The sequence below is a fragment of the Nicotiana tabacum genome, chromosome 2, assembly GCF_000715075.1.
Source record: "Nicotiana tabacum cultivar K326 chromosome 2, ASM71507v2, whole genome shotgun sequence".
NCBI classification, from domain to species: Eukaryota; Viridiplantae; Streptophyta; class Magnoliopsida; order Solanales; family Solanaceae; genus Nicotiana; species Nicotiana tabacum.
This window is the reverse complement of record NC_134081.1, coordinates 27456046-27479665: the sequence shown is the minus strand read 5'-3', so window position 1 is coordinate 27479665 and position 23620 is coordinate 27456046. Positions and strand designations below refer to the sequence as shown.

The 23620-nt window shown below is 36.5% G+C and overlaps 2 protein-coding genes across 3 annotated transcripts; one reads left to right on the top strand and one right to left on the bottom strand.

Moving 5' to 3' along the window:
* Window positions 1-1240: 1240 nt before the first annotated feature.
* Window positions 1241-9856, top strand: LOC107798810 (mRNA cap guanine-N(7) methyltransferase 1). Of its 2 annotated transcripts, none has more exons than XM_016621933.2 (13): window positions 1241-1496; window positions 2048-2187; window positions 2260-2328; window positions 2448-2519; window positions 3758-3859; window positions 4143-4199; window positions 4834-4972; window positions 6314-6378; window positions 6475-6525; window positions 8350-8412; window positions 8849-8972; window positions 9088-9149; window positions 9255-9856. In XM_016621933.2, the coding sequence occupies exons 1-13, from the start codon at window positions 1418-1420 to the stop codon at window positions 9264-9266; spliced, it is 1035 nt and encodes a 344-aa protein (XP_016477419.2). In that variant the 5' UTR covers window positions 1241-1417; the 3' UTR covers window positions 9267-9856. The 2 variants fall into 2 exon arrangements, with proteins under 2 accessions (XP_016477419.2, XP_016477360.2); XM_016621874.2 differs by having other exon boundaries at window positions 1242-1496; window positions 9404-9856.
* A 332-nt stretch (window positions 9857-10188) lies between these two features.
* Window positions 10189-13702, bottom strand: LOC107798278 (putative disease resistance protein RGA3). The gene has a single exon (XM_075232069.1). The coding sequence runs from the start codon at window positions 13390-13392 to the stop codon at window positions 10603-10605; it is 2790 nt and encodes a 929-aa protein (XP_075088170.1). The 5' UTR covers window positions 13393-13702; the 3' UTR covers window positions 10189-10602.
* Window positions 13703-23620: the final 9918 nt, after the last annotated feature.

Sequence of the window (23620 nt, the reverse complement as noted above, 5' to 3'; positions counted from 1 at the left end):
CTTTATTATGTTGTTTTCCTTATCTTCACTAGACTCTGATATTTAGAGACACTTAGTATTTCTCTAAGAAGCTTGTGACTTAATCCTACCGGGTTTTAGGTGTTGTAACTATTTTGAATTGCAGTTTTTATTCATTTCATATGTTGAGATTTGAGTTTCAGTTTTAGATTCCGTTATTCCGCATAATTGATAGGCTTATCTAGTCTTAGAGATTTTGTGCCATCACGACATCCTACGGAGGAAAATTAGGGTCGTGACAGTTTATTGGGACCCCTTCCCCTTATTGTTTTTTAGTTAATCATATTCAATATATATGTGACTATTGGGTAGGTATATTTTGATTTGTATCTTTCCATGATTTGGGTTAAGATTTCTTTTTGTGAAGTGTCTTTTTATTATTTCGATTATTAATTGGTAATTTTTGAAATTTAATTAGTAGCTTTAAAGATATCAATAACTAAACCCTTTTGCTGGCAAATAAAATCGACTTTTTTGAATACTATGAAGTTGTATGTAATATTAATATATTATCTTATAAAAATTTATGCTTTTGCAATTTTTACTTACTTACACATCATCATATGTTAGAAATATTAATAAATTTGTAGATTTTTCGGTTCGAATTTAGATTGAAAAAAGTTCTTACCAAATTCGTCCATCCAAAAGATATTCCACTCTTATGGGATGCTAGTGAACTTGCAAGGTGTGTGCACCTTTGCAATATTAATTGCCATGGAGTTCTTTAAATAAATAAATAAATAAATAAATAAATAAATAATAATAATAATAATAATAATAATAATAATAATAATAATAATAATAATAATAATAATAATAATAATAATAATTATCTCAATATTCTTACAACGAATTTTTTATCTCAAATTATATATCACCATTTTTTCACTTTGTATTATTAAGAGAGTTGGAATATTAGTAAGTTGATATTTGCTGAGAAGTATGTAAGGTTTAATATTTTTTGTTGAGAAATATGAGAGGCCAAATTATTAGTGAATAACGTATAACAATAGAGAATAAAGTATTTATTTATGGTATTTAAATAGGAGTAAGTAAACTTTTTATTTAAGTGGGATTTACATTGTGGACTGAATTGGAGTAAAATACAAAGTTGAGGGACTATACTTAATTGTGTGAAATTTTACTTCCTTTTCCTGGCACCGTCTCATACCTTGTAACCTTATTCCTACTGTATATATGAGGAAAAAAAAACGAATCCAAAAGGGGTTTAGTCCAAAAGCTGTCCGAGTCAAAAAAATCAAACACTTACCCTTCATTCCCTGTCTCTCACTGTTAATAAATTGGTTAATTTTAGACATTCTTCTTTATAGAATCTGAAAACGCCTGTAGTTTTCAGATTTGTCATAATCGACAGTGTTGTTAAATCTTGATTCTAATTATGAAACGAGGTTACTCGGAATCTCCATCTTCCAGTTCTCATGGACCTCCTCAATCCAAATTTAAGCACAACCCTGAAGGTAATTTTCTCCTTTTTCTTTTTCTTTTATCAAATACCCCACTTGATTTTTATTTACCAAGAATTCTTGGTATAATATGGATACAAAGTTTTTGTTCATTGTTGCATTAATACCCAATGAAGTTAGGGACTTTATTGTTATTTTAGCTCAACCCCAGAAGGTAATTTTCCCCTATTTTAATACTCGTAAAGTTGGAAACTTTACTTTTGTGTAAGCACAACCTAGAAGATACTTTTTGTCTCACTTGATTATTGACATTTTATTTGTATTGAATGGATACAGAATATTTGTTTTCGTTGTTGTATTAGCACCCTGAAAGTTAGAGAATTTTACTGTTATTTTAGCTGCTAAAGTGTTTTGCTACAATTGGTATAATGTCAGAATCTTATTTACTATGCAGGGTAGTTGTTTAACTGCTAGGGGCGATGTATTATGCCGTAAAAAAATGAACTTGTGATGCTAAACTTTAGGAAGTTGTAACCCTTTTGGATAAAAGAAGTCAGAAGTTGGTTTTCTATTGCGGTTTGATTTAAAGTTTGAACTGGTGTCAGGCGACACTCATTTTCTTGAAGATGAGAGTACAAAAATCTTTGCCAGGAAGGTGGCTGATCATTACAGCGCGAGGACCAACCAAACTCTTGAAGAGCGCGAAGCAAGTCCTATCATTCATTTAAAGAAACTTAACAATTGGGTATGTCTTGTTTATTCGTGGGCAAGGTTATTCTGCATGGTTCATTGCTAATAAGGTTTTCTGGCATGTTAGATCAAGAGTGTCTTGATTCAACTTTATGCCAAAAGAGGGGATGCAGTCCTTGATCTTGCTTGTGGGAAGGTACTTCTTGCCTATTGTACTGTATCTCAATTATCTGGCAGTCCGACCTGTTAGTTTTTCTAGGTGGTAATAAACAAGTCATCATGCATCTTATTTTCAATGTTTTTTGTTTAAACCAGGGTGGTGATCTTATTAAATGGGATAAAGCAAAGATTGGATATTATGTTGGCATTGATATTGCAGATGGTTCGGTAAGTTCACGCTGGATGAATATATTTTTGTTGCCTTTTCTGCTCTTGCCGCTGTAGGTCAGAACTTCCTTTCAGCAAGCTAATTTATTTTGTTGAACTATTTATATGACTTTCTAGAAGACACACTCTTGTTACTTGATGACTTATAAAGTGGAAAGATGTTTGTAACCATTATTAGATGTTCTGCTGTTCAGCACTAAATTGCATGTATTCAGTCAGATTAGGTTCATGTTTCTGTTTATCGTCAGTAGTACTCTGCTAGTATTCTTTTTAAGATTCAAAATTTACTAAACTTGCTGAGCGCGCATCCTATTTGCATAAGTACCGAGTGCACCTGCCTTGTTTTCTTAGTAGTCTTCATTATTGGAATAACTCTCTGATTTGGTTAGGCTTTTGATATATTCTTTCCATGAACAATGGTGGAACAACTCAAGTTTGTTGATAAGAAGTGGACTAACACATTGGGGATCTCTATTTGTGTGTTAGGTTCAGAGGCGGAGCTAAGATTTGAACTTTATGGGTTTTAAATTGTAGGATAGCGATATATGGTGTTAGTAACTAGGTTCTGAATTTAATTTTTATACATATTTAGTGAATATTTAATACAAATACAAAGTTTGGACTAAAGCTACTGGGTTCGGCCGAACCCGTAGGTCGGCTTCGAGCTCCGCCACTGGTTAGGTCATCGTAGAACTTTACCTTATCCCAAGAAAAAAGCGGTTGTCATAGACAACTTTTGCTTATGGTGAGGGTGCCATGTACCTGATCTGCATGTTATGCTATCATTTTTGCTCGCGTAATTTACCAGTACTAGCTGATCAAATTTGAATAATTCGTAGCTGACTAGTAGCATTGACCAGCAAGATAGAAATAGAAAATCAATTTTTACTTGAGGGTAATGTTGATCAAGTTGCGGTTTTAGCCTTTTAATTGGAGGTTAATCTGGATGATTCACATCAAGCGAAGGTCACAGAACCTTAAATTGTACCCAGTTGACATCACAGGCCTAAATGCATCAGATATATGAAATGCTTTCATTTCTTAAAAGTTAAATGTCCTCCATTTAGATGATTTACATGCTAGGTTTATCCTTTATTTTCGGAACAAAAATTCATCTTTTAGAAGGTTATATTTCTCTATATATTTATGATGGATTCTAGTTTTTGAGGTCCATATTTTATTTTCTATGGTAGTTGAATGCTAGCCTGACTTTGATATTACCGTTGTATTATGTAAAGATAGAAGACTGCCGAACCCGTTACAATGGTGAGGCAGATCACCATCAACGCCGCAAAAAGTTCTCATTTCCTGCCAGACTTATGTGTGGAGATTGTTTTGAGGTAAATCAGCTAACCACATGATCAAGTTTTGTCATTCTTGCAGATGGAACTGAAAATTCATATCTTTTATAATTTTATTGCTTTCTTTCTCGTCGTAAACATCAGGAATGTTTAATGAGTCATTTCCTAGACATACTAGGACCTTAGATGCCATGTCATTAGCTTGATGTGCTGTGATGATCAATATTTGCTTTAAACTACTGATATCCCAAACTGCTTTGTGCTTTAACTGAAAAATCGTGGGGAGTGACTCCACTCATATCTTTTGTGTGGTGAACTTCAGGTTCGTCTGGATAGGGTGTTAGCAGATGATGCACCTTTTGATGTTTGTAGCTGTCAGGTATGCCTGTCTCCTGCATTTCATATTATATAGCAAGCTTTGTTCTTCATAGGTTTAGGTCAAAAACTTAGTTTGAGATTTCGCTCTCAGTGACCATTAGTATTATTTTCCCGTAGAAATCTGTCGTACCAATTAGCTGTTTTCTGGCTTAGCCGATAGAGATACATGCTTATATGAGTTGCATTGCTTTATAAGACAACTTCTCTTACTATAAAAAAAAAGATAATTTCTCTTACTACCAGAAAATTTGAGGTGTTTTGGATATGTTGATGCCCTGGTAAATATCTCTTCTCAAGCTTTCATGCTCTGCTTCCTGGCTATATTAGATGTTTCCTTTCTGCTATCGCCGTTGTCCATCTTAACCTGTTATTTTTCCATTGAAAACTGAAATTACTTGGTGTGCTCAGAAGCTTTTCCAGACAAGCTCACTGAAAAAGGAGTATAATCCACATCTTTCTTAATTTTGAAAAGGAAAAACTTTGGGGAAGTAAAGGTTGAGGAAATATTGGATGTACGGTATTCTCCTAATTGGATGCCTCTGCATAGTAGCTGTAGAGGCGACAGCCCTTTATCCGGTAAATTATGCTTGTCATGGGTGGACTTTCATAGTTTATTGTAAACTTGAACTTTGCAGTTTGCTATGCATTATTCGTGGTCAACTGAGGCACGTGCACGGCGTGCGCTGGCCAATGTCTCGGCTTTACTTCGACCTGGAGGAATATTTATTGGAACAATGCCAGATGCCAATGTCATCATCAAGAAGCTAAGAGAAGGTTTATTTTCTGCTCTACACTGCTCTGCTTGTCCCTCTTGAAACTGTAAATGTCTTGACTGTGATGTCTTTATGATGTGTGTTCACTTCCGTCTCTATCTTTACAATCAAAAAAATCAAGGAGCTGAAGTTCAACAAGAAGATCGTTCTACTTTTATTTATTCCTTTTTGGTTCTTTTTGTGTGTTTTTTTGTGTGTGTGTGGGGGGGGGGGGGGGTAGTAAATGAGTTGTTGCCTTATTCTATCAATCATTCAACTATGTCTCAACTTTAAACTAGATGGGTTGGCTATGTAAATCCTTTATATCCTCTATTTGGGCCTATTTCCTTCTGGTGTTGACAAATAATTTCCTGTGAGGCACATTAAGGATTCCTTCAAAATAGAAGTTATCTAAGGGTGTGTTTGGTACAAGGGAAAAATGAATAGGAGTTATCTAAGGGTGTGTTTGGTACGAAGGGAAAATATTTTCTAGAAAAAATCTTTTTCAATTTTCCCATGTTTAGTTGGCTTAAATGTTATGCAAAATATTTTTCTAATGAGCTCATTTTCCTCCAATGGGAGAAAAATGACTTCCCTGCCAAGAGGTGGGAAATCATCAAAACTCACTTTCACCCCCCTTTTCCCCACCTTACTGCCACCCCCAATCCATACCCTCGCCAACCCCCAGACCCCGATCTACCACCTTGCACCCCGACCTCACCCTGCCCACCTCCTCCCTGATACCCCTCGCCCACCCTCCAACCGCCCCTCCCCCGGGACAATATTTTCTCCTTAGTAACCAAACACCAGAAAATAAGTAAGAAATCACTTGTTTTCCGGAAAACATTTTCCTAGAAAATATTTTTCGTGGAAAACATTTTCCATCATACCAAACACCCTAAATCTAACGCTTTTTCCTACACTTACATACAAGGATTCAACTAAACCTTAATCCTAACTTGTCGGCATTTGTAGTTCCTTTGCTTCTATTGTATTCTTTCTTTGTTAAGTCTGCACCGATTATGGGAGGTTGTAGGTCTTTTGGGACAATTTCCCTCCATATGATTTTAGGTCTACATTGTCCCTTTTTAGCACCTTCAATCATCATAGTATCACACTTACAAGCACGGTTTCCACCATCTTAGGTGACAGTTTCTCATTTTATACTCTCATGTATGTCACTGGAAGCCTCTGTGATTATATCTAATATTATCCATTCTTTTATGATCGTGTATTCATCACTCGGACTAGTGGAGTGATGGTGTCCTTGCATATTTTTGAAATGTGTTATGTAGTAGCTTTTTATACAGTCTTAAAGATCTATTGATATATATATATGGTCCCTTTTCCTCTGAAATTGCAGCTGAAGGGCTAGCCTTTGGTAATAGTGTCTATTGGATACGTTTTGATGAAGAATTCTCAGAGAAGGTAATTTATGTTATCATTTTCTACAGAAATTTCTGTTTTTTTCTTTCTAATCTAGGTATGTGTGTTATTGTATATTAAGATCTTCTATTATTGCAGAAATTTAAATCTTCAAATCCTTTTGGCATCAAATACAAGTTCCATCTGGAGGTGTGTACACCATGTGCCTTTATGTATCTTAGCTGCGTCCTTTAATCTTATTGCTAAAAATTTAGAGCACGTGTTCTTTTGTTGATTTAGTTGCAAAACATTAATCTTGGCTTCACTTTGGAATCAATGCTACAATTTTTATCTACCTTTTCTGTAGCTATTTATACGTGCATCTTTTTTCAATTTTTGCTTTAAGCATTTAGAATTGTGCATATTGAAGGATTTTTTATTGGCAGAATACATCGGCAGGCCATTAAACTTGTCCTCTCTTTTCACTTTAACACTTTATCTTAAGTCTATTTCATTTGAACACCTTAACAAGGTCTTTATTGTGTCATTTAGACACAAAATTCTTAGGCAGCCAAACACAAAAGGTGCGTGTAATTCACACGCCGGAGTGACGAATAAGATAAAGACACGTGGATTTAACTTAACCCCACCCGTTGCGTCGTCATCTTTCCCACCTCACCGGAAAAGTTATTTTCCAGCCAACTTTTCTTCCAAATTGCAGCAGCAAACAAACAGAACAACATGGATAGAATACCAATAAAATCATTGGCAAACAAATCAACAAATTCGGACAGCAAAGAATAACAAAACTTAATCATAACAATGAACGAACAGAAGCATGAAGTTTTCCAAAAAACGAAACTCCGAACAAACCACAAAGTCGCCAGAAATAAAATTCGGATCGGATTAAAAAATGATGGAGTTTCACCATATGTTTTTAGATCTATAACATGTAGACAAAAATAAAAAGAATAAAACGAGGAGAAGAAGACACTAATGCATAAGGGTCGCCAAACTTGTTATTTCTGGTCAGATCCGCTCGGATCTAGTCGGATCTGATTAAGGTTAAGATTCAAGTCACAAAATTAACTGTTGGGATAAAATGAAACTTCGTCGGAAGAAATGAAGTTTCGCCCGACGATTTACAATGAGGGGGCTCTTGTCATAGTTCTAGTTCGTGCCATCCCATGGTCACTCCCATGGTGGAAGACAAACGGAGCAGATGAGGTAGGCAGCTACAGCGTTGCAACTTTCACGGCCAGAATTGCACCGGCTAGCCAAATCTTAAAATTTAGAAGAAAAATGAGAAGTTTATGATGGCGGCCACATTAAAATGTGATGGTGGTGGTGTCCAGATCTAAAGGAGGATATGGTAGTAATGGTGTGAACAAATAAAATTTGGGCTAAGAAGATGACCGGAAAATTTTCCGGCAGAAGCTATATATTTTTCGGCAGAAGCTATACATTTTTCGAGTGGAGTTTATTTTTCCGGATGATTCACGCGCTTGAAAAATGTGAGAAACACTTACCTTGCTATGTCAGCATATTGTGTCTAAATGACACAGTAGAGGGCTGATTGGAGTGTTCAAATGGAACGGACTTAAGATAGAGTGTCTAAGTGAAAAGTGTGGACAAGTTTAATGGCCTGCCGATGTATTCTGCCTTTTTTATTGTCTTTTTGATTTAGCCTCGACGTCGGCAAGTTCTAGCAGACTAATGAATGTTCTTACTCTACTTGTGAGGATTTGCATGTGTTATAAATGAAAGCAAATACTTTTTTTTGGTGCTCAAAACTCATTCATTAATATTCAATTTGACAATATTAATGCGAACATATTAACAGGTGAGGAGTAGCTATGTTAACAGAACCTACTAATTTTGTATGTACTATGCTTGGGATCTTATTTCCTCCTATTAAATCCTGACAAGCAAGTTAGGATCCTGATATTTAAAATCCTTTGATTGCATCTTATGTGTGAGTATATTTGACTTCTCTGCCTGTCTACAAATAAACAATTAAGATTTGGATTGTAGGATGCTGTTGACTGTCCCGAGTGGATTGTCCCTTTCCACGTCTTCAAGGCATTGGCGGAAGAGGTATTAGCGTCTGTGCTTCCTGTTTTTAGTTGGATATATTTCGAACCCACAAGTCATTTGTTCTTTGACTTTAGATATCCTTTTCCCTTTAATTGAAAATGAGAAATCCTAGGTTTATATGTTTCTTTTTTTGGATCTTATATAATTTTTTCTTTGAATCAAGACCCTGGTTGGTTCTCTTTTATATTGAGGAGGCGTTTTTCTTGATAGAGAGCTCTCTAATGCTAGTTATGAGTCTCACAAAATGAGAGTATATTACACTCTACATGAATTCTTCTGGAAAATAGAGAGATTTTCTGTATTGTATATGAGGCATAAATACTGATATAACGTAATGCCACTGAGGAAGGTATATCGTAGATAGAATTCAAGAATATTATGCAGTTGTTTCTCGCCACCTTAGTGTTTTCTGACAACATTGTTTTCTTAAATGCAGTATGACTTTGAGCTAGTTTTTGTGAAGAATAACCACGTATTTGTGGAGGAATACATGAAGAAACCAGAGTTCGTTGAACTAATGAGGAGGCTCGGTGCGTTAGGTGATGGGAACCAAGACCAAAGTAAGTTTAGTTATGTTGGCTGCTGAATGTTACTGCTTTGATATTTCATCCAAGTATGTTGTTATTTCATATGCTCCCCCCCAGCTTCTGTTCTGACTTACGTTGCTAATAACAGGTACTCTATCACCAGATGAATGGGAGGTAGCCTACCTTTATTTGGCATTTGTTCTGAGAAAGGTACTAATATACCTAGTTCATGTTTTAATATTACCATTATTTCTTAAACAGTAAGCATATCCCTGTCGAACGAACCCTTATCCCTTTAACCCTGTCATACTCTAGGTACCATATTAGGCACCAATATGTGTCAACACAACAATCACAATATATAATTATTTCATATGGGAATCTCCTAAGCTAAGAGCCTTTGCATGGACAATGGCATTGACTCTAGTGATTGTGATCTTGGTAAAATCTTGTTTGTTCTGTAGCGAGGGCAACCAGATCAAACACGAAGAAACCCCAGACGAGACAAAGGCAAGATGCATTTGACGAAAGACGATATCGAGAATGTTAATGGTGCAGTGTAGTGCATTTGCTCCAACCTCGGGATGTGAAAAAGACTGCTATGGCACATGAGGAATTATCTGAAAGGAAGAGGAACAGTCAACAAATTGTGCCCCTTCCAAGAGATGCTAATCAATTTTGCAGAATAAAGACTATAGTTTTGGCCTAATTATTTGTTACAACTTCAACTTGCTATAACAGTCCAGCATAAAAGTAGGCCAGCATTGTTAAAAGAAACTGGCTTCTTTCCAGTTGATGTGGACAGAGGTGGCTGATACCAAAGATACCAGTGACAATGTCTGCCCACTTGCAACTTACCTTGTAATTCTGTGTACCATTATAAATTGAAAGAGAATGAAAATAGCCAAAAATTTCTATTTATATCAAGATCAATTTTTTATAAAGATATACCTAAGACAATTGAATGCTGATATAATGATCAAACATATGTTCTTTGATTACTTATGTTCTGGAAAAGAACTCTATGCACCGTCGCGCGCAACTCGCAGGGTATGGAAAATTTGTCTTTTTGTTTCAACCTAATTAACGCAAAACATTTGTCATGTATATAAACTTTATTAGTTGAAAATAATCTCGTGATACGTATTTTCACTTCAATTTGTAACTTCTGAAGTTAAATTGTTTGGTTGGTGTAAAGTATTTAGTTTGTGAAGTATTACTTGGAACACTTAACAGCAGAAGATGAAGCTTTATGAGAACTTTGTAATTCTAATTCTGGGAGTAATAAAAATTCAACATGCAAAATACAAAAAGACAATAGTATGATAATCTTATAACATAACATAGATACAAGTCCATTCCCCAGATAAGAAGACTTTATTCTCTTATAAAAAATTATGGGCAACCCGGTGCACAAAGCATTTCACATTCACGCAAGATTGGGTGAAAGGCCGCACCCCAAGGGGGTGTGATGTAGGCAGCCTACCCAAACACAAGTTGATTGGGGTGCGATGTAGGAAGCCTACCCAAACACAAGGGTTAACTGCTGATTCCATGACTCGAACTTGTGACCTATAGGTCACACGGAGATAACTTTACCGCTGCTCCATGTCTCCCTTTTCTCTTATATAAAGATTACCCCACCAAAAATATTCAACATTCCTCAAATCCCATTACCAGTTTCAATATTCTGAATATGGGATATCTTAGTCCAGTCAACTTCAAGATAAGGGCACATCTTGATCTTTAAAGACACTATTGATGGCAGCCTTTGCAAGAGACAATATGGAAGGCTATTAAGCTTTTCACAGCAATATAATTCTAACTCCTTGAGACTAGGCATTACTGAAATAACAACTTCTGGTTTTAAGTCTGTCCATTCTTCCCACTCTGAACAATATGCAAATCTCAATTTCTTTAGCTTTGGAAATGGTTCAATGGTTCCTGGCAAGCCCAATAATTCATTTCCTACCTGTTTCAGCTCATCCATAAGCCTCACCCAAAGAATTTCAAGAAATGGTAACTTACCTAAAGGTGGCAGAAAGTTGCAGTTAAAGCACTCACTTAGTGTAAGAACTCTAAGATTATTAAGTGACAATGTTATCCATGTTGGTAATTGAGTACCTCTGTATCCATTGATTGTCAAGAATCTAAGATTTGGAGGTGGTATTAGAGCTTCAATCACATCCATTCTTACCTCACTCGTCCAATAGAAATTCAAACGTAGTTCTTTAACGTACTTCTTGCTTCTTAGTTCTGCCTTCTCTGCTTCAACTACATCTTCTGCAGAGTTCAAATTGTCGATAACATGGATTGATAGATACCCTTGAAGTTGGTTCAATTTTCCGATATATCCCAACTTGCTCGATCCTTTCCCAACTACAAAGTCACTCAAAGTCCTGAGTTGAGTTAGACTTCCAATTCCTTGAGGAAAAGATTCCAATTTTGGCATGTCAGTAGTAATGAGGTGTCTCAAGTTTAACAATTTTCCTATCTGTTGAGGAAGTGTTGAAAGATTCTTACAACCGCGAAGATCTAAGGTTTGCAGATTACACAAGCGGCAAATGGATTCAGGTAAGTCCTTCACTTGACTGCTGCTTAAATCAATGTACCTTAGATGAAATAGATTTCCTATTTCTTCAGGAAGTTCTTGCATCAAACATCCATGTAAATTTAGAACTCTTATGCATTTAAGACCTTTGAATAGATCTCTAGGAAGCTCTTTTGCGTGCAAGTGTTCAGCAAATAGACTGCGAATTTTTCCAATATCACAAATAGAAGTAGGATTCACTGAACTATCACTCCTCTCCCAGCATAAATGACGAACACTAAGAACGTCTACTTTGTTTTCAGTTGCTTCGGTTCCTTTGATGCTATAGCAGTCATTTTTAGCAACAAACTGAGCAAAATCATGCACTACATCATGCATTTTGCAAGATATTATAACACTTGCATTTTTGTCATCTTTCTCCAGCTCTTGAAAGAAAGAGCGCGTGGCTAAGTTCATGAAATACTCACGCCCTTTTACTTCCTGTTGGTTATTTTCAACTGTGCTGAGATAACCTTGTGCCATCCAAATTCTGATCAATCTGTCTACATTTATGACAGTATCTTTAGGGAAAATGGCACAATATGAGAAACAACGCTTCAAGATGGGGGGCAAATCGTCGTAGCTCAAGTACAAATGAGGAAATAGGTCTATTGCCACTTCCTCCATTTCCCATATTTCATTGTTTAAAACAGTTTGCCACTCTTCTTCTGTATCCTTAAAGCGCAAGAGACTTCCCATAGTCTTTGCAGCAAGTGGCAATCCTTTGCACTTTCGAACAATTCTCTTCCCAATATCTTCTAAATTCTCAAAATCCTCCTTATTCCTTCCTGAAAATGCTATCCGACTAAACAATGACCAGCAATCTGAATCCGAGATTTGTCCCAACCGATGCATGTAAGAACTTCCCATCATTCCGACAACCCTCTCACTCCTAGATGTAACCAAGATTCTACTTCCGGGAGCTCCATTCTTGAGAGAGTTCTTCAACGGTTCCCATTTCGAATAATCTTCAGACCATACATCATCTAGCACAAGAAAGAACCTTTTCTTAGAGACACATTCTTGAATTCTTTCTAACAACATATGCAGTTGAGACAGATTTGGTGAGCTTTTAGTTAGAGATTCAAGAATAGCTTTCGCAATTTTAACTTCATCGAAAGGGTCCGATACACAAATCCAAATTCTTTCATCAAAATGACCCTTTATTTTCTCATCACCATAGGCTAGTTGTGCAAGAGTTGTCTTTCCAATCCCACCTGTGCCCACAACAGAGACAACAAGGAGACCATTTTCTTGATCATTACTCTCAAGCAACTTACTTATTACAACATCTTTATCAGAATCTCTACCATGTACTTCTGATTCATCAACAATGCCAGTAGTCATAACTCTTTTAAACACATCTTGATCAGAAACAACACCATTTGCATTAACTACAAAACTGAACTGATCTTTTTCTCTCACAATCCCTTCTAACTTCACATCCAATTCCTTTATTTTTCGAACAATATCGCGATTCACCTCAAGTTTCTTGAAAGTAAAACAAGAAGGTAGAAAAAAGCAACTTGCTTTCTTCCTAGGAATTGAAGCAGCAGTAGTAGCAGCCTCATTTCTTTCAATTTCTTGCTGTAGAATTCTTGTTTTCCATTCATCTAACACATTATCTGTGTCATATGAAAAGTCTTCAAGAATTTCTAGCCAATGTTTAACATTTTTGTCTTTGACCCTTCTTTTCTCAGCATCATCCAATGCTTCTTTAATCATTTTCAACTTCAAAGATAGACTTTGGATCTCTTTCTTGATCCCAATAGCCATTCTTAGTTCATCAACTTGTCCCTTAACTTGCTCCACAATGAAATTGCCCAACTGGTCAAGGACAATGGAAACAAGCACTTCAGCCATGGTTGTTTGTGCTTGGTTGTTTTGGTTTGTTGATCTAGAGAGAAAAAAAATAAATGCAAATTGCTAAGTCAACTTGATACCATATGGAGTAAAATAATACTAGTAGAATAAATGATCTTGTCTTACAAGTAAAATAATTGAACTGGTCTTACAGGTTATATTATATTATATTATACTATAAGTAGTAAGTATGAACTGCAGAAAAAGTCAATGTAAGTGGTCATTTTGATGTACTTTCCCTAACCCCTTTCTCTGTTTTTTCAGACAATTTTCTCTACTTTCCCAACCGGGACACGAAATTTTAATTTTTTTTAAAAAAGTTATGGTCTAAAATAAGATATAGATGTATGTATGATTATAAATTATCTAAGAGTAAAATAAAAATTTAATATTAAATAATTTTTAAAGATAAAAAATATCAATTTTTTTGAGAGAGGTTTTAAAAGAAAGTGCATTACATAAAGAAGGAATATTATTTATTTAATTTCTGTCCTAGATCAACAAAGACAATATAATGATTCTTTCTTTTTCTCAATGTTACTTTTCAAGTCCATTCTCTTTCCCATCAACGTGTGGTTTATACATAATGTGCTTGTTTTATTCTTTCTCCATTTGCCTCTTTAAGTTAAATTATAATTGACGAAATAAGATTTTACGTATAAAGTTGATTTACAAATAAAATGATCTCCTATGACATAAAGATTGGTTACATATTATCCATATGATAGTATGGGAGTATATGGAAGTTGTGGTTGTTATGGTTACAACAACCCAGTATAATTTTGAGGAGGGTAGTGTATACACAGTCTTAACAATTCTAAAAGGAAATACAATAGTGAAAAAAGCCATGAAAAAGAAGCAATATCAGCAGTAAAAAATGATTTAATCAAAGAATTTATTTTTGAGTTGTCAGGGAATACCTTTTTTAAGCTTCATATAAAAAAGTAGTAATTTGTTTTAGGGAATAAATGCTTGGAAAATAATTTACTCAAGGAATACTTTATCTTGAAAGTTATCAAAAAAATTCTGTTTTAGGGAATCAAAAATAATTTTACGCAAGGAATACTTTATATGTCCAAAGTTAGGTCGTGTCATCATAACAATCTTAGCTTGAGGATATATCAAAAAGTTTTATTCTGTTTTGTAAGGTTAACGTCATAACAAGTTGGCATTGTACATGAGATTGTGACTGGTTGTTAGAAATTGAAAGATAGCATTAAGTCAACGAAAATTAGTTGGTAATGGATTAATATTTTTCCATGTTCTTGAATCCACTGCTAGCTACTAAAATGTAAAATATGATCTGATCTACAAACAAGATTAATGGAGGTTATATTGCTATCGAATTAGAGATGCAATCGAGATGACAGAATTATTATTCGGGGAATGAAAAAAGATTTTCTTTGATATTTTGAATATTTTGAATTGTTAACTATTGTATTTCAGACAATTTTTATAAATACATAAATTTTATATTTTTATATTATTTTTTTAAATACATAAATTTTATTTCAGACAATTTAAATTCGCTTTGTTCGCCAAAATAAGTTAGTTTGACGGTTATACTCTAAACTGAATAACATAAGTGGAACAAAGGGAGTACTTATTGAATTCGGAAAGATTATTAGGAAATACTTGTTTTTATGAGTGTATGCACTTAAGATATTGAAACAATTACTATTACTGGAAAGTGGTATGATTTCTAAGCAATAATTTATGTGAAAATTGAGATTAAAGAATATTAACTCGTGATTAATTCAAGGTGTTAGGTTTGATCCTTTGGACTTTGGAGGGTGAAAGGTGGCTTTCCTGGACTTGCGTACCCAAAGTTCCCAGTAAAAAACGGAGATTTAAAGTTAAAAAAAAGGAAATTTCTAATTTTCAAATATTTGACAAAGTATTATCCTATTCGTTTCAAATTTATGCAACTTACTTCCTTTTTTATTTGTTTACAGAAGAATAACCTCTTCATAAGTTTGAAAATAATTTAATATGCATTTCTTATTTTAAAGAAGATTTTATAACAATACAAATGTTATGATATATTTTCTATCACAAGTTTCAAAAATCTTGTATGTACACAAACATTATAAAATATTTAATACTATGAGCTTCAAAAGTGTTTTTTCCCTTAAATTTTGTACTCATCTAAATAAATATACATAAATTAAAACGGATGAAATATTTATTTCTTCGTCATAGATCAAGATGTGATTTAAATGTGGTGACTCACTAGGACAACTAATGATTCTTGCCTTTTTCTTTGTTCCCTTTTTCTGTCCCCACTTTTTCACATCAACTGTGATATACATGTATGTCAGGTCTCGGAGAACAACGTGTTTGTTTTTATTCTTTTCTAATTTCTCTATTTCCTTCTTTAAGCTACAACTAAGAAAGTGACCGTGCGACGCATGGGTCCAACTTCAAGAGAATACCAAGAAATTTTATTTGTTATCACTTTGATTGACACAGATTATACTTTAATACCTTATTTTAGAAGTTAAATAAATATACATCATAAGTTAGAATTTACTTCTCATTTTTTCTTTTTCATTAGTTGTAGAAAATTAAATGATCATTGCATATTTGTAGTTGGTTTGGAATGGTTTGTTTGAAGGAATTTTAAGAACACAATTGTTGAGTTTGATTGGTAAAGAAGGCAAAGTGCTATTGATCTTTGAAGTTTTGGATTGAATTTAACAAATCGAGAATTGTTGTGATAGGTATTAGAAGGTTGAATATCAAATTTAGAGTAGGTTTGGACCAATTGGGTCAATTTTGAACAAACAATGTATTGGCAAATTTTTTGTGCAAATCTTAGCGATTAGTATGGATTTGTGAATACTTGATACCGAAGTTAGTGACATAATTTGCACTGGAGCTTTAATGATTCGTTAGGACTCGTGATAAGTCGTACTCATCTGAATATCTTACTATCCGTTAGGATTTGCACCCAAGTTTTGACCCGAAAATTCCTAAGTCCGTCTGCACGCTCTTATTTAAATAATTCAAAAACTTAAAAAAATAGTGGCATGAAAATCGCGTGTCACGACCCGATATCCCAACCTCGGGGTCGTGATGGTGCCTAAGATCCACTTGCTAGGTAAGCCGACGTGAGATAGAATATTAAACAATTTTTAACAGTTGAAAAAATAATAATAATATTCAACGGGAAATAAATGCCAAATCTAACACAGTGCTAACATAAACCACGTAATAATATCTACTCCCATAAATCCGGAGTCACGAGTACACCAGCAACTAGAAGTCTACAAACATAGTCTGAAATAAATACATTTGTTCGAAAGAGATAAACACTAAAAGTGGAAAATAAAAGGGAAATTCAAGGTCTGCGAACGCAGTAGATCTACCTCGAGTCTCCGTGTGAAAGTGATCCGAGCCGACGCACCTCAAGCACCGCTGGGACCAATACTAGTATCTGCACAAGAAGTGCAGAAGTGTAGTATGAGTACAACCAAACCAATGTACTCCGTAAGTGTCGAGCCTAACCTCGACGAGGTAGTGACCAGACTATGATAAGACACCTACGTAATTAAACCTGTACAAGTGTATATAGAGCAACAAAATAACAAGAAGAATGATAAAATACTAACTGGGAGGGGACATGCGAAAAGGGGAAGATATAATAAATACGGCAAGTACGGAGACACGAAATAACCAAGCAAATCACCAAAACCGGAAATCAGTTAAATCAATGATATGAAAATGATATGGCACCCCCCTTCGTACTTTTACTCTCGTCCTCATAATGAAATAATGAATATAATGGCACGACATCACCTTTCGTGCTTTTACTCTCGTCCTCACCATGTAATAATATGAATGAAATGGCATGGCATCACCCTTCGTACTTTTACTCTCGTCCTCACCATGTAATAATATGAATCCGAATAATAAATAATGCGGGAGATAATTTAACTTCAAATATGGTGCCATGATATCAAACTTCAACTTCCAAGATATTCAACATCTTAAAAATAAGCAATAAATACGAAACATATAATTAAAGAAGTAATAATCTAACCTAAGCACAGATAACATAATTAACGAAATAATATAATATAAGAAACAAGTTCCACCCGCATGCTTTAACCCAACGATAATGCATAAATACTCGTCACCTCATATATACGTTGTCCTCATACATAAAATACGTAGCAAATAGACCAACAAATCCTAATCCCTCAAGTCAAGGTTAATCATAACACTTACCTCACTTCCGCAATCAAATCAATGCTCAACCACGAATTAGCCTCAAAACCAGTCAAATCTAATCAGATATAGTTCAAATAATTCAAAATAAGCTTTAGAAACTACCCACGAGTGAAAAAGATTCAATCTTTAATGTTTTTGAAAAATGTCAACAAAAGTCAATCCCGAGCCGGCTTGGTCAAAATTCGAGATTCTGACCAAAACCCAATTACCTATTCACCCCGAGCCCGGTTATGTGATTAGTTTCAAAATCCAACCTCAATTTGAGGTCTAAATCTCAATTTATCAAAATCTCCAATTTCTACCCAAATCCCTAATTTCTACCATGAAAAAGCATAGATTAAATATTAAAACCAACGAGTGTTTATGAAATGTAAGGAAACCAGTTAAAATCTACTAACCTATGAAGTTGAGATGAAAAACCTCTTCAAAATCGCCTCTAGGCCTAGCTCAAGCTTGAAAATGATGAGAAATGGGATAAATCCCGACTTTGGACTGTTTTAAACCACTGGCATTAGATCTTTTTCGCGTTCGCAAAGGACCTGACGTGATCGCGAATCACTACGACCCAATGGCCTTTGTGTTTGCGAGATGCTCTTCGCGTTTGCGATGGCCTCTCCCCCCGGACTTCGCGTTCGCGACCGGCTCCTCACGTTCACGATGAAGGAATTCCTCCCCAGCCCAGATTTCCCTTCGCGATCGTGAGAGTACATTCACGACCGCGAAGCACAAAACCTCAGACACCAGCAACAACTGAACCAACATATTCCTTAAGTCCAAAAATGATGTGTAGCCTATCCGAAACTCACTCGAGCCATTCGAGCTCCAAAACAAACATGCACACAAGTATAATAACATCATACGAACTCGGCTGCGTGATCAAAATACCAAAATAACACCTAGAACTACAAATCCGACATCAAAATGCATGAAGTTTTCAAAGAAACTCAAAAACTTCCAAATTCACAACCGAGCGTCCGAATCATAACAAATTAACTCCGTTTTGCACCAAATTTTGCAAACAAGTTTTGAATAGTAAAATGGACCTATACCAAGTTTCAGAACCAAAATTCGAATCTAGTAGCAATAAAGTAAACCTACGGTCAAAATTCGAAAATCTTTAAACCTTCAAATTACTAGTTTTTAACAAATCACGTCAAATCAAGTTAGGGACTTTCGAATTCAATTTCGGGCATATGCCCAAGCCAAAAATCACGATATGGACCCATGGGGATCATCAAAATACTGATCCAGGGTCGTTTACACAAAAAATTGATAATAGTCATCTCAAATTATTGTTAACGCTAAAATTCATGTTTTCTTCAATTTTTCACGTAATTATTTTTTGAAAAAAGACACGGACTGCGCACGAAAATCTAAAAGTATTAAGCAGAAATAATCAAGGTCTCGAAACTCTAAAATAAGGGCTAGAACTCATGATGACCTATCAGGTCATCACATTCTCCACTTCTAAAACAAACGTTCGTCCTTGAACAGACATAGAAAGGTACCTGGACTGGTGAAAAGGTATGGGTATCTACTATGCATATCGGACTCAGACTCCCACGTAGCTGCCTCAATCGGCTAACCTCTCCACTTCACTCTAACAGAAGGATAACTCTTAGACCTCATCTTCCGAACTTGCCGTGCTAGAATGGCCGCCTGCTCCTCCTCGTATGTCAAATCCTTGTCTAACTGGACTGAGCCAAAATCTAATACATGGGATGGATCACCATGATACTTCTGGAGCATGGAGACATGGAACACCGGGTGAATTGCTGATAATCTAGGTGGCAATACAAGCTTGTAGTCTACCTCACCAACTCTCTTAAGGATCTCAAAGGGTTCAATATACCTAGGGCTCGACTTGCCCTTCTTCCCAAACCTCCGACCCTTTATGGGTGAAACCCGGAGCAAAACTCTATCTCCAACCATGAATGCAACATCACAAACTCTCCGATCGGTATAACTCTTCTGCCTAGACTATGCTATACGAAGTTGATCCTGAATCATCTTGACCTTTTCCAAGGCATCCTGAACCAAATTGGTACCCAACAATCGAGCCTCTCATGACTCAAACGAACCAACTAGCGAACGACACCATATCACATATAAGGCCTCGTAAGGAGCTATCTTAATACTCGATTATTATCTCTTGTTATAAGAAAACTTAGCACCCAAGAAGCCCCGAAATCCATAACACATGCGCAACACATATCCTCCAATATCTAAATGGTGCGCTCGGACTGTCCGTCTGTCTGGGGGTGAAATGATGTACTCAACTTAACCCATGTGCCTAACTCATGCTGTACGGCCCTCTAGAAGTGCGATGCGAACTTCATATGGCCTTACTTATGGTATCATGCTATAGATGGACAAATAAACTGATGATGATATTTCTTTTACTCGGGTTGTGGAGATTGCTAGGAGGATCGAGAGGATTCGTGGCCAAGGTAGAGAGTCGACATCTGAGAAGGGGTCTCATCATTTTGGTGGTTTCAGTGGTGCCTTATCTGGATGCAAGGGTTCATTTGACAGAGGTCATCCTATCAGGCTCATTCAGTCAGCACTTCAGCTGTCTCATGGTTCTTCAGGTGGTCACGATACGTATGTGTCTCATTCTGAGCAACTAGTATTCAATGCATCTTAAGCTCCTATTAGTGCACCACATCTATAGAGTTACTACGATGGTCATTCGGGTCATCAGGGACAGTCTCAAACTCAACAGTTACGCCAGCAGAGGGGTTGCTTTGAGTGCAGTGATGCATGTCATATCAGGAGGTACTGTCCTAGATTGAGGAGCAGCATGCGACAATAGGGTATACACGGCATGATTATGACACATGTTGCTCCAACACTCACTTAGCCAGCTAGAGGCGGGGGTCAGGCAGTTCGAGGTGTAGGTAGGACAGCTAGAGGTGGATGTTAGTCAGTGAGAGGCTGTCAGAGAGTTAGAGGTCAGATTGGCGGGGCTCAGCCCCGTTGCTATGAATTCCCAGCTAGACCTGAGACAGATTCATCTGATGCAGTTATCACATGTATTGTTCCGATTTTCCTTAGAGATGTATCATCTTTATTTGATCTGAGCTCTACATATTTGTATGTTTCATCCTATTTTGCTTCATATTTGGATATGTCTCGTGATTCTTTGAATACTCATGTCTATGTATTTATACCTCTTGGGTATTCTATTATGGTGGACCGTGTCTATCGCTTTTGTGTGGAGACTATTGTGGGCTACGATACCATAGTTAATCTTCTGTTGTTGGATATGGTGGATTTTGAGGTAATTTTGGGCATAGATTGGTTGTCACCGTATCATGCTATCTTGGACTGTCATGCCAAGACTGTGATATTAGCCATGCCAAGGTTGCCTAGGTTGGAGTGGAGAGGGACTCTTAGGCACTCCACAAGCCGGGTGGTTTCCTATGTGAAGGCTCGACGTAGGGTTGAGAAGGGGTGCTTGTCATATTTAGATTATATCCGTGATTCTAGTGCGGAGGTTCCTTTCATCGATTTAGTTCTGGTGGTGACAGAGTTACCATAGGTGTTTCCTACAGACTTACCGGGTATGACACCCGAAAAAATATCAACTTTTGCATTGGCTTGGTTCCGGGCACACAACCCATTTCTACTCCATCATACCGTATGACTCCAGTTAAGTTGAAAGAATTGATGGAGCAGTTGTAGGATTTTCTTTACAAGGGATTCATTAGACCTAGTGTCTCGCCTTGGGGTGCACCATTATTGTTTGTGAGGAAAAAGGACGGATCAATGAGTATGTGCATAGATTATAGGCAGTTGAACAAGGTCACTATCAAGAACAAGTATTCGTTGCCGAGGATTTATGACTTATTTGACTAGCTTCAGGGTGCCTAGGTGTTTTCAAAGATTGATTTAAGGTCGGGCTACCATCAGGTGAAGATTAGGACATATGATATTCCTAAGACAGATTTTCGGACTCGTTATGGTCATTATGAGTTCTTGGTGATGTCATTTGGCTTGACTAATGCCCAACAACCTTTATGGATTTGATGAATCGGGTGTTAAAGCCTTATATGTATTCCTTCGTGATCGTCTTCATTGATAATATTTTAGTTTATTCCCGTAGTGGAGATGAGCATGAGCAGCTTTAGTTCCTTTTTATATTGGAATTCCGAAACTTGTTGCATTGGGTTATTATTGGTAATGAAATGATATTGGTAACAAGGTTGCACGCCGCAACAAAATGGAAATGAATTGATATTGGGAACGGGTTGCGCATCGCAATAGATATTGAAATCATATTGGGATCGGGTTGCTCGCCACAACAAATGTTGATTTGGATTTGGTATCGAGTTGCACACCGCAACAGAAAATGATGTGTTATAACTTTTTGTAGTTGTGCTGCTCTATTTTTCTATGTTGTGATATAGGGTATGAGATTATGTTATTATGGGTGCCTCTGTTAGATGACCTTCTGGTTTCGTTGTTACGAGTTTAAACATTTTCTCTATAGTTCTATTGTCTTTTATTTATTATTCGTACAGGTTTATAGTGAGTGTCTTGTCATAGCCTCGTCACTACTTTGTCGAGGTTAGTCTCGACACTTACGGAGTACATGGTATCGGGTGTACTCATACTACGCTTCTGCACTTCTTGTGCAGATCCCGGTGTTAGTCCTTGTAATGACCCGACTTGTTATTTTAAGAATTAACGTTCCGTTCATTGACTTAAGGTCTCGAGCAGCTTCGCAATATGTATTACGACCCGCAGGTGTGGTCGAGTTTGATTTACTAAAGATTCAGAATTAATTAAAAGAATAATTCTTATTTAAGAAGCTTAAAAGAAAAGAGTTGACCGGAGAGTTGACTTTTGAGCAAACGACTCCGGAATAGAGTTTTGATTATTCCAATAGCTCCTTATGGTGGTTTTAGACTTAGGAGCGTGTCATTTATTGAAAATTTGGAATACCTACATTATGTCATTTATGACTTGTGTGCAAAATTTGAAGTCATTCCGGATTGATTTGATACGTTTCGGCGTAAAACATAGAAGTTAGAAGATTTAAAAACTCATAATTTGATTCGAGACGCGATTCATAATTTTGACGTTGTTTGACGAGATTTGAAGCCTCCACTATGTTCGTATTGTATTTTGGGACGTGTTGTTATATTTGGTTGAGGTCCTGAGGGGCTTGGGTGTATTTTTGGATCATTGGTTGAGAGATTAGTAAAGTTATAAAATTTAGGAGTTTGGCCATGGTCAATATCGGGTCGAGACGATCTCTTTTCAGTATTTTGAGTGCGCGAGCAGGTCCGTAGCATGTCTTATGATTGAAATTCATATATGGTTTGTGTCCGGGAGGTTCCGGATGAGTTTCGAGGTGAGTTTTGAGCGAGTCCGGGCATTTCAATACTCTAATATTGTTCTGGAACTGTTGGAAAAGTGCGGACCGCACAATTTTGAGTGCGACCGCACTTCAGAGGAAAAGTGCGGACCGCAGAGGACAAGTGCGGACCGCACTCCACCTAGTGCGGACCGCACAATTTTGTGTATGGCCGCACTTCTCGTGATTTTCGCAGGTTCACTGGTCCGACTTCGGAAGCTTATATCTTTTGATCTACAAGGAATTTGGAGATGATTCAAAAAATGAAAGTTGTAGCCCTTTGTGTCTAGTGTCCAGAAAGGTAACGAAATCATAATTCGGATATCTATAGAGAAAGGTATGGATAATTTACTGAAGCTTGGTAGAGGAGAAGGTTGTGAAGTGCGGCCGCACAGGTTTTGTGCGACCGCAGAAGCTAGGATGTGCGACCGCACTTGGAATTGTGCGGACCGCATATTGTGAGGTCAGATTGGGTACTATATAACCGAGGTTTATGGTATTATTTCATTTTTGACTTTGGGAGCTCGGTTTGAGACAATATTTCGTGGGTTTTTCAAGAAATTCATCGGGGTAAGTGATTCTAACTCGGATTTGGTTAATATACATGAATATATCACTGAATTGATC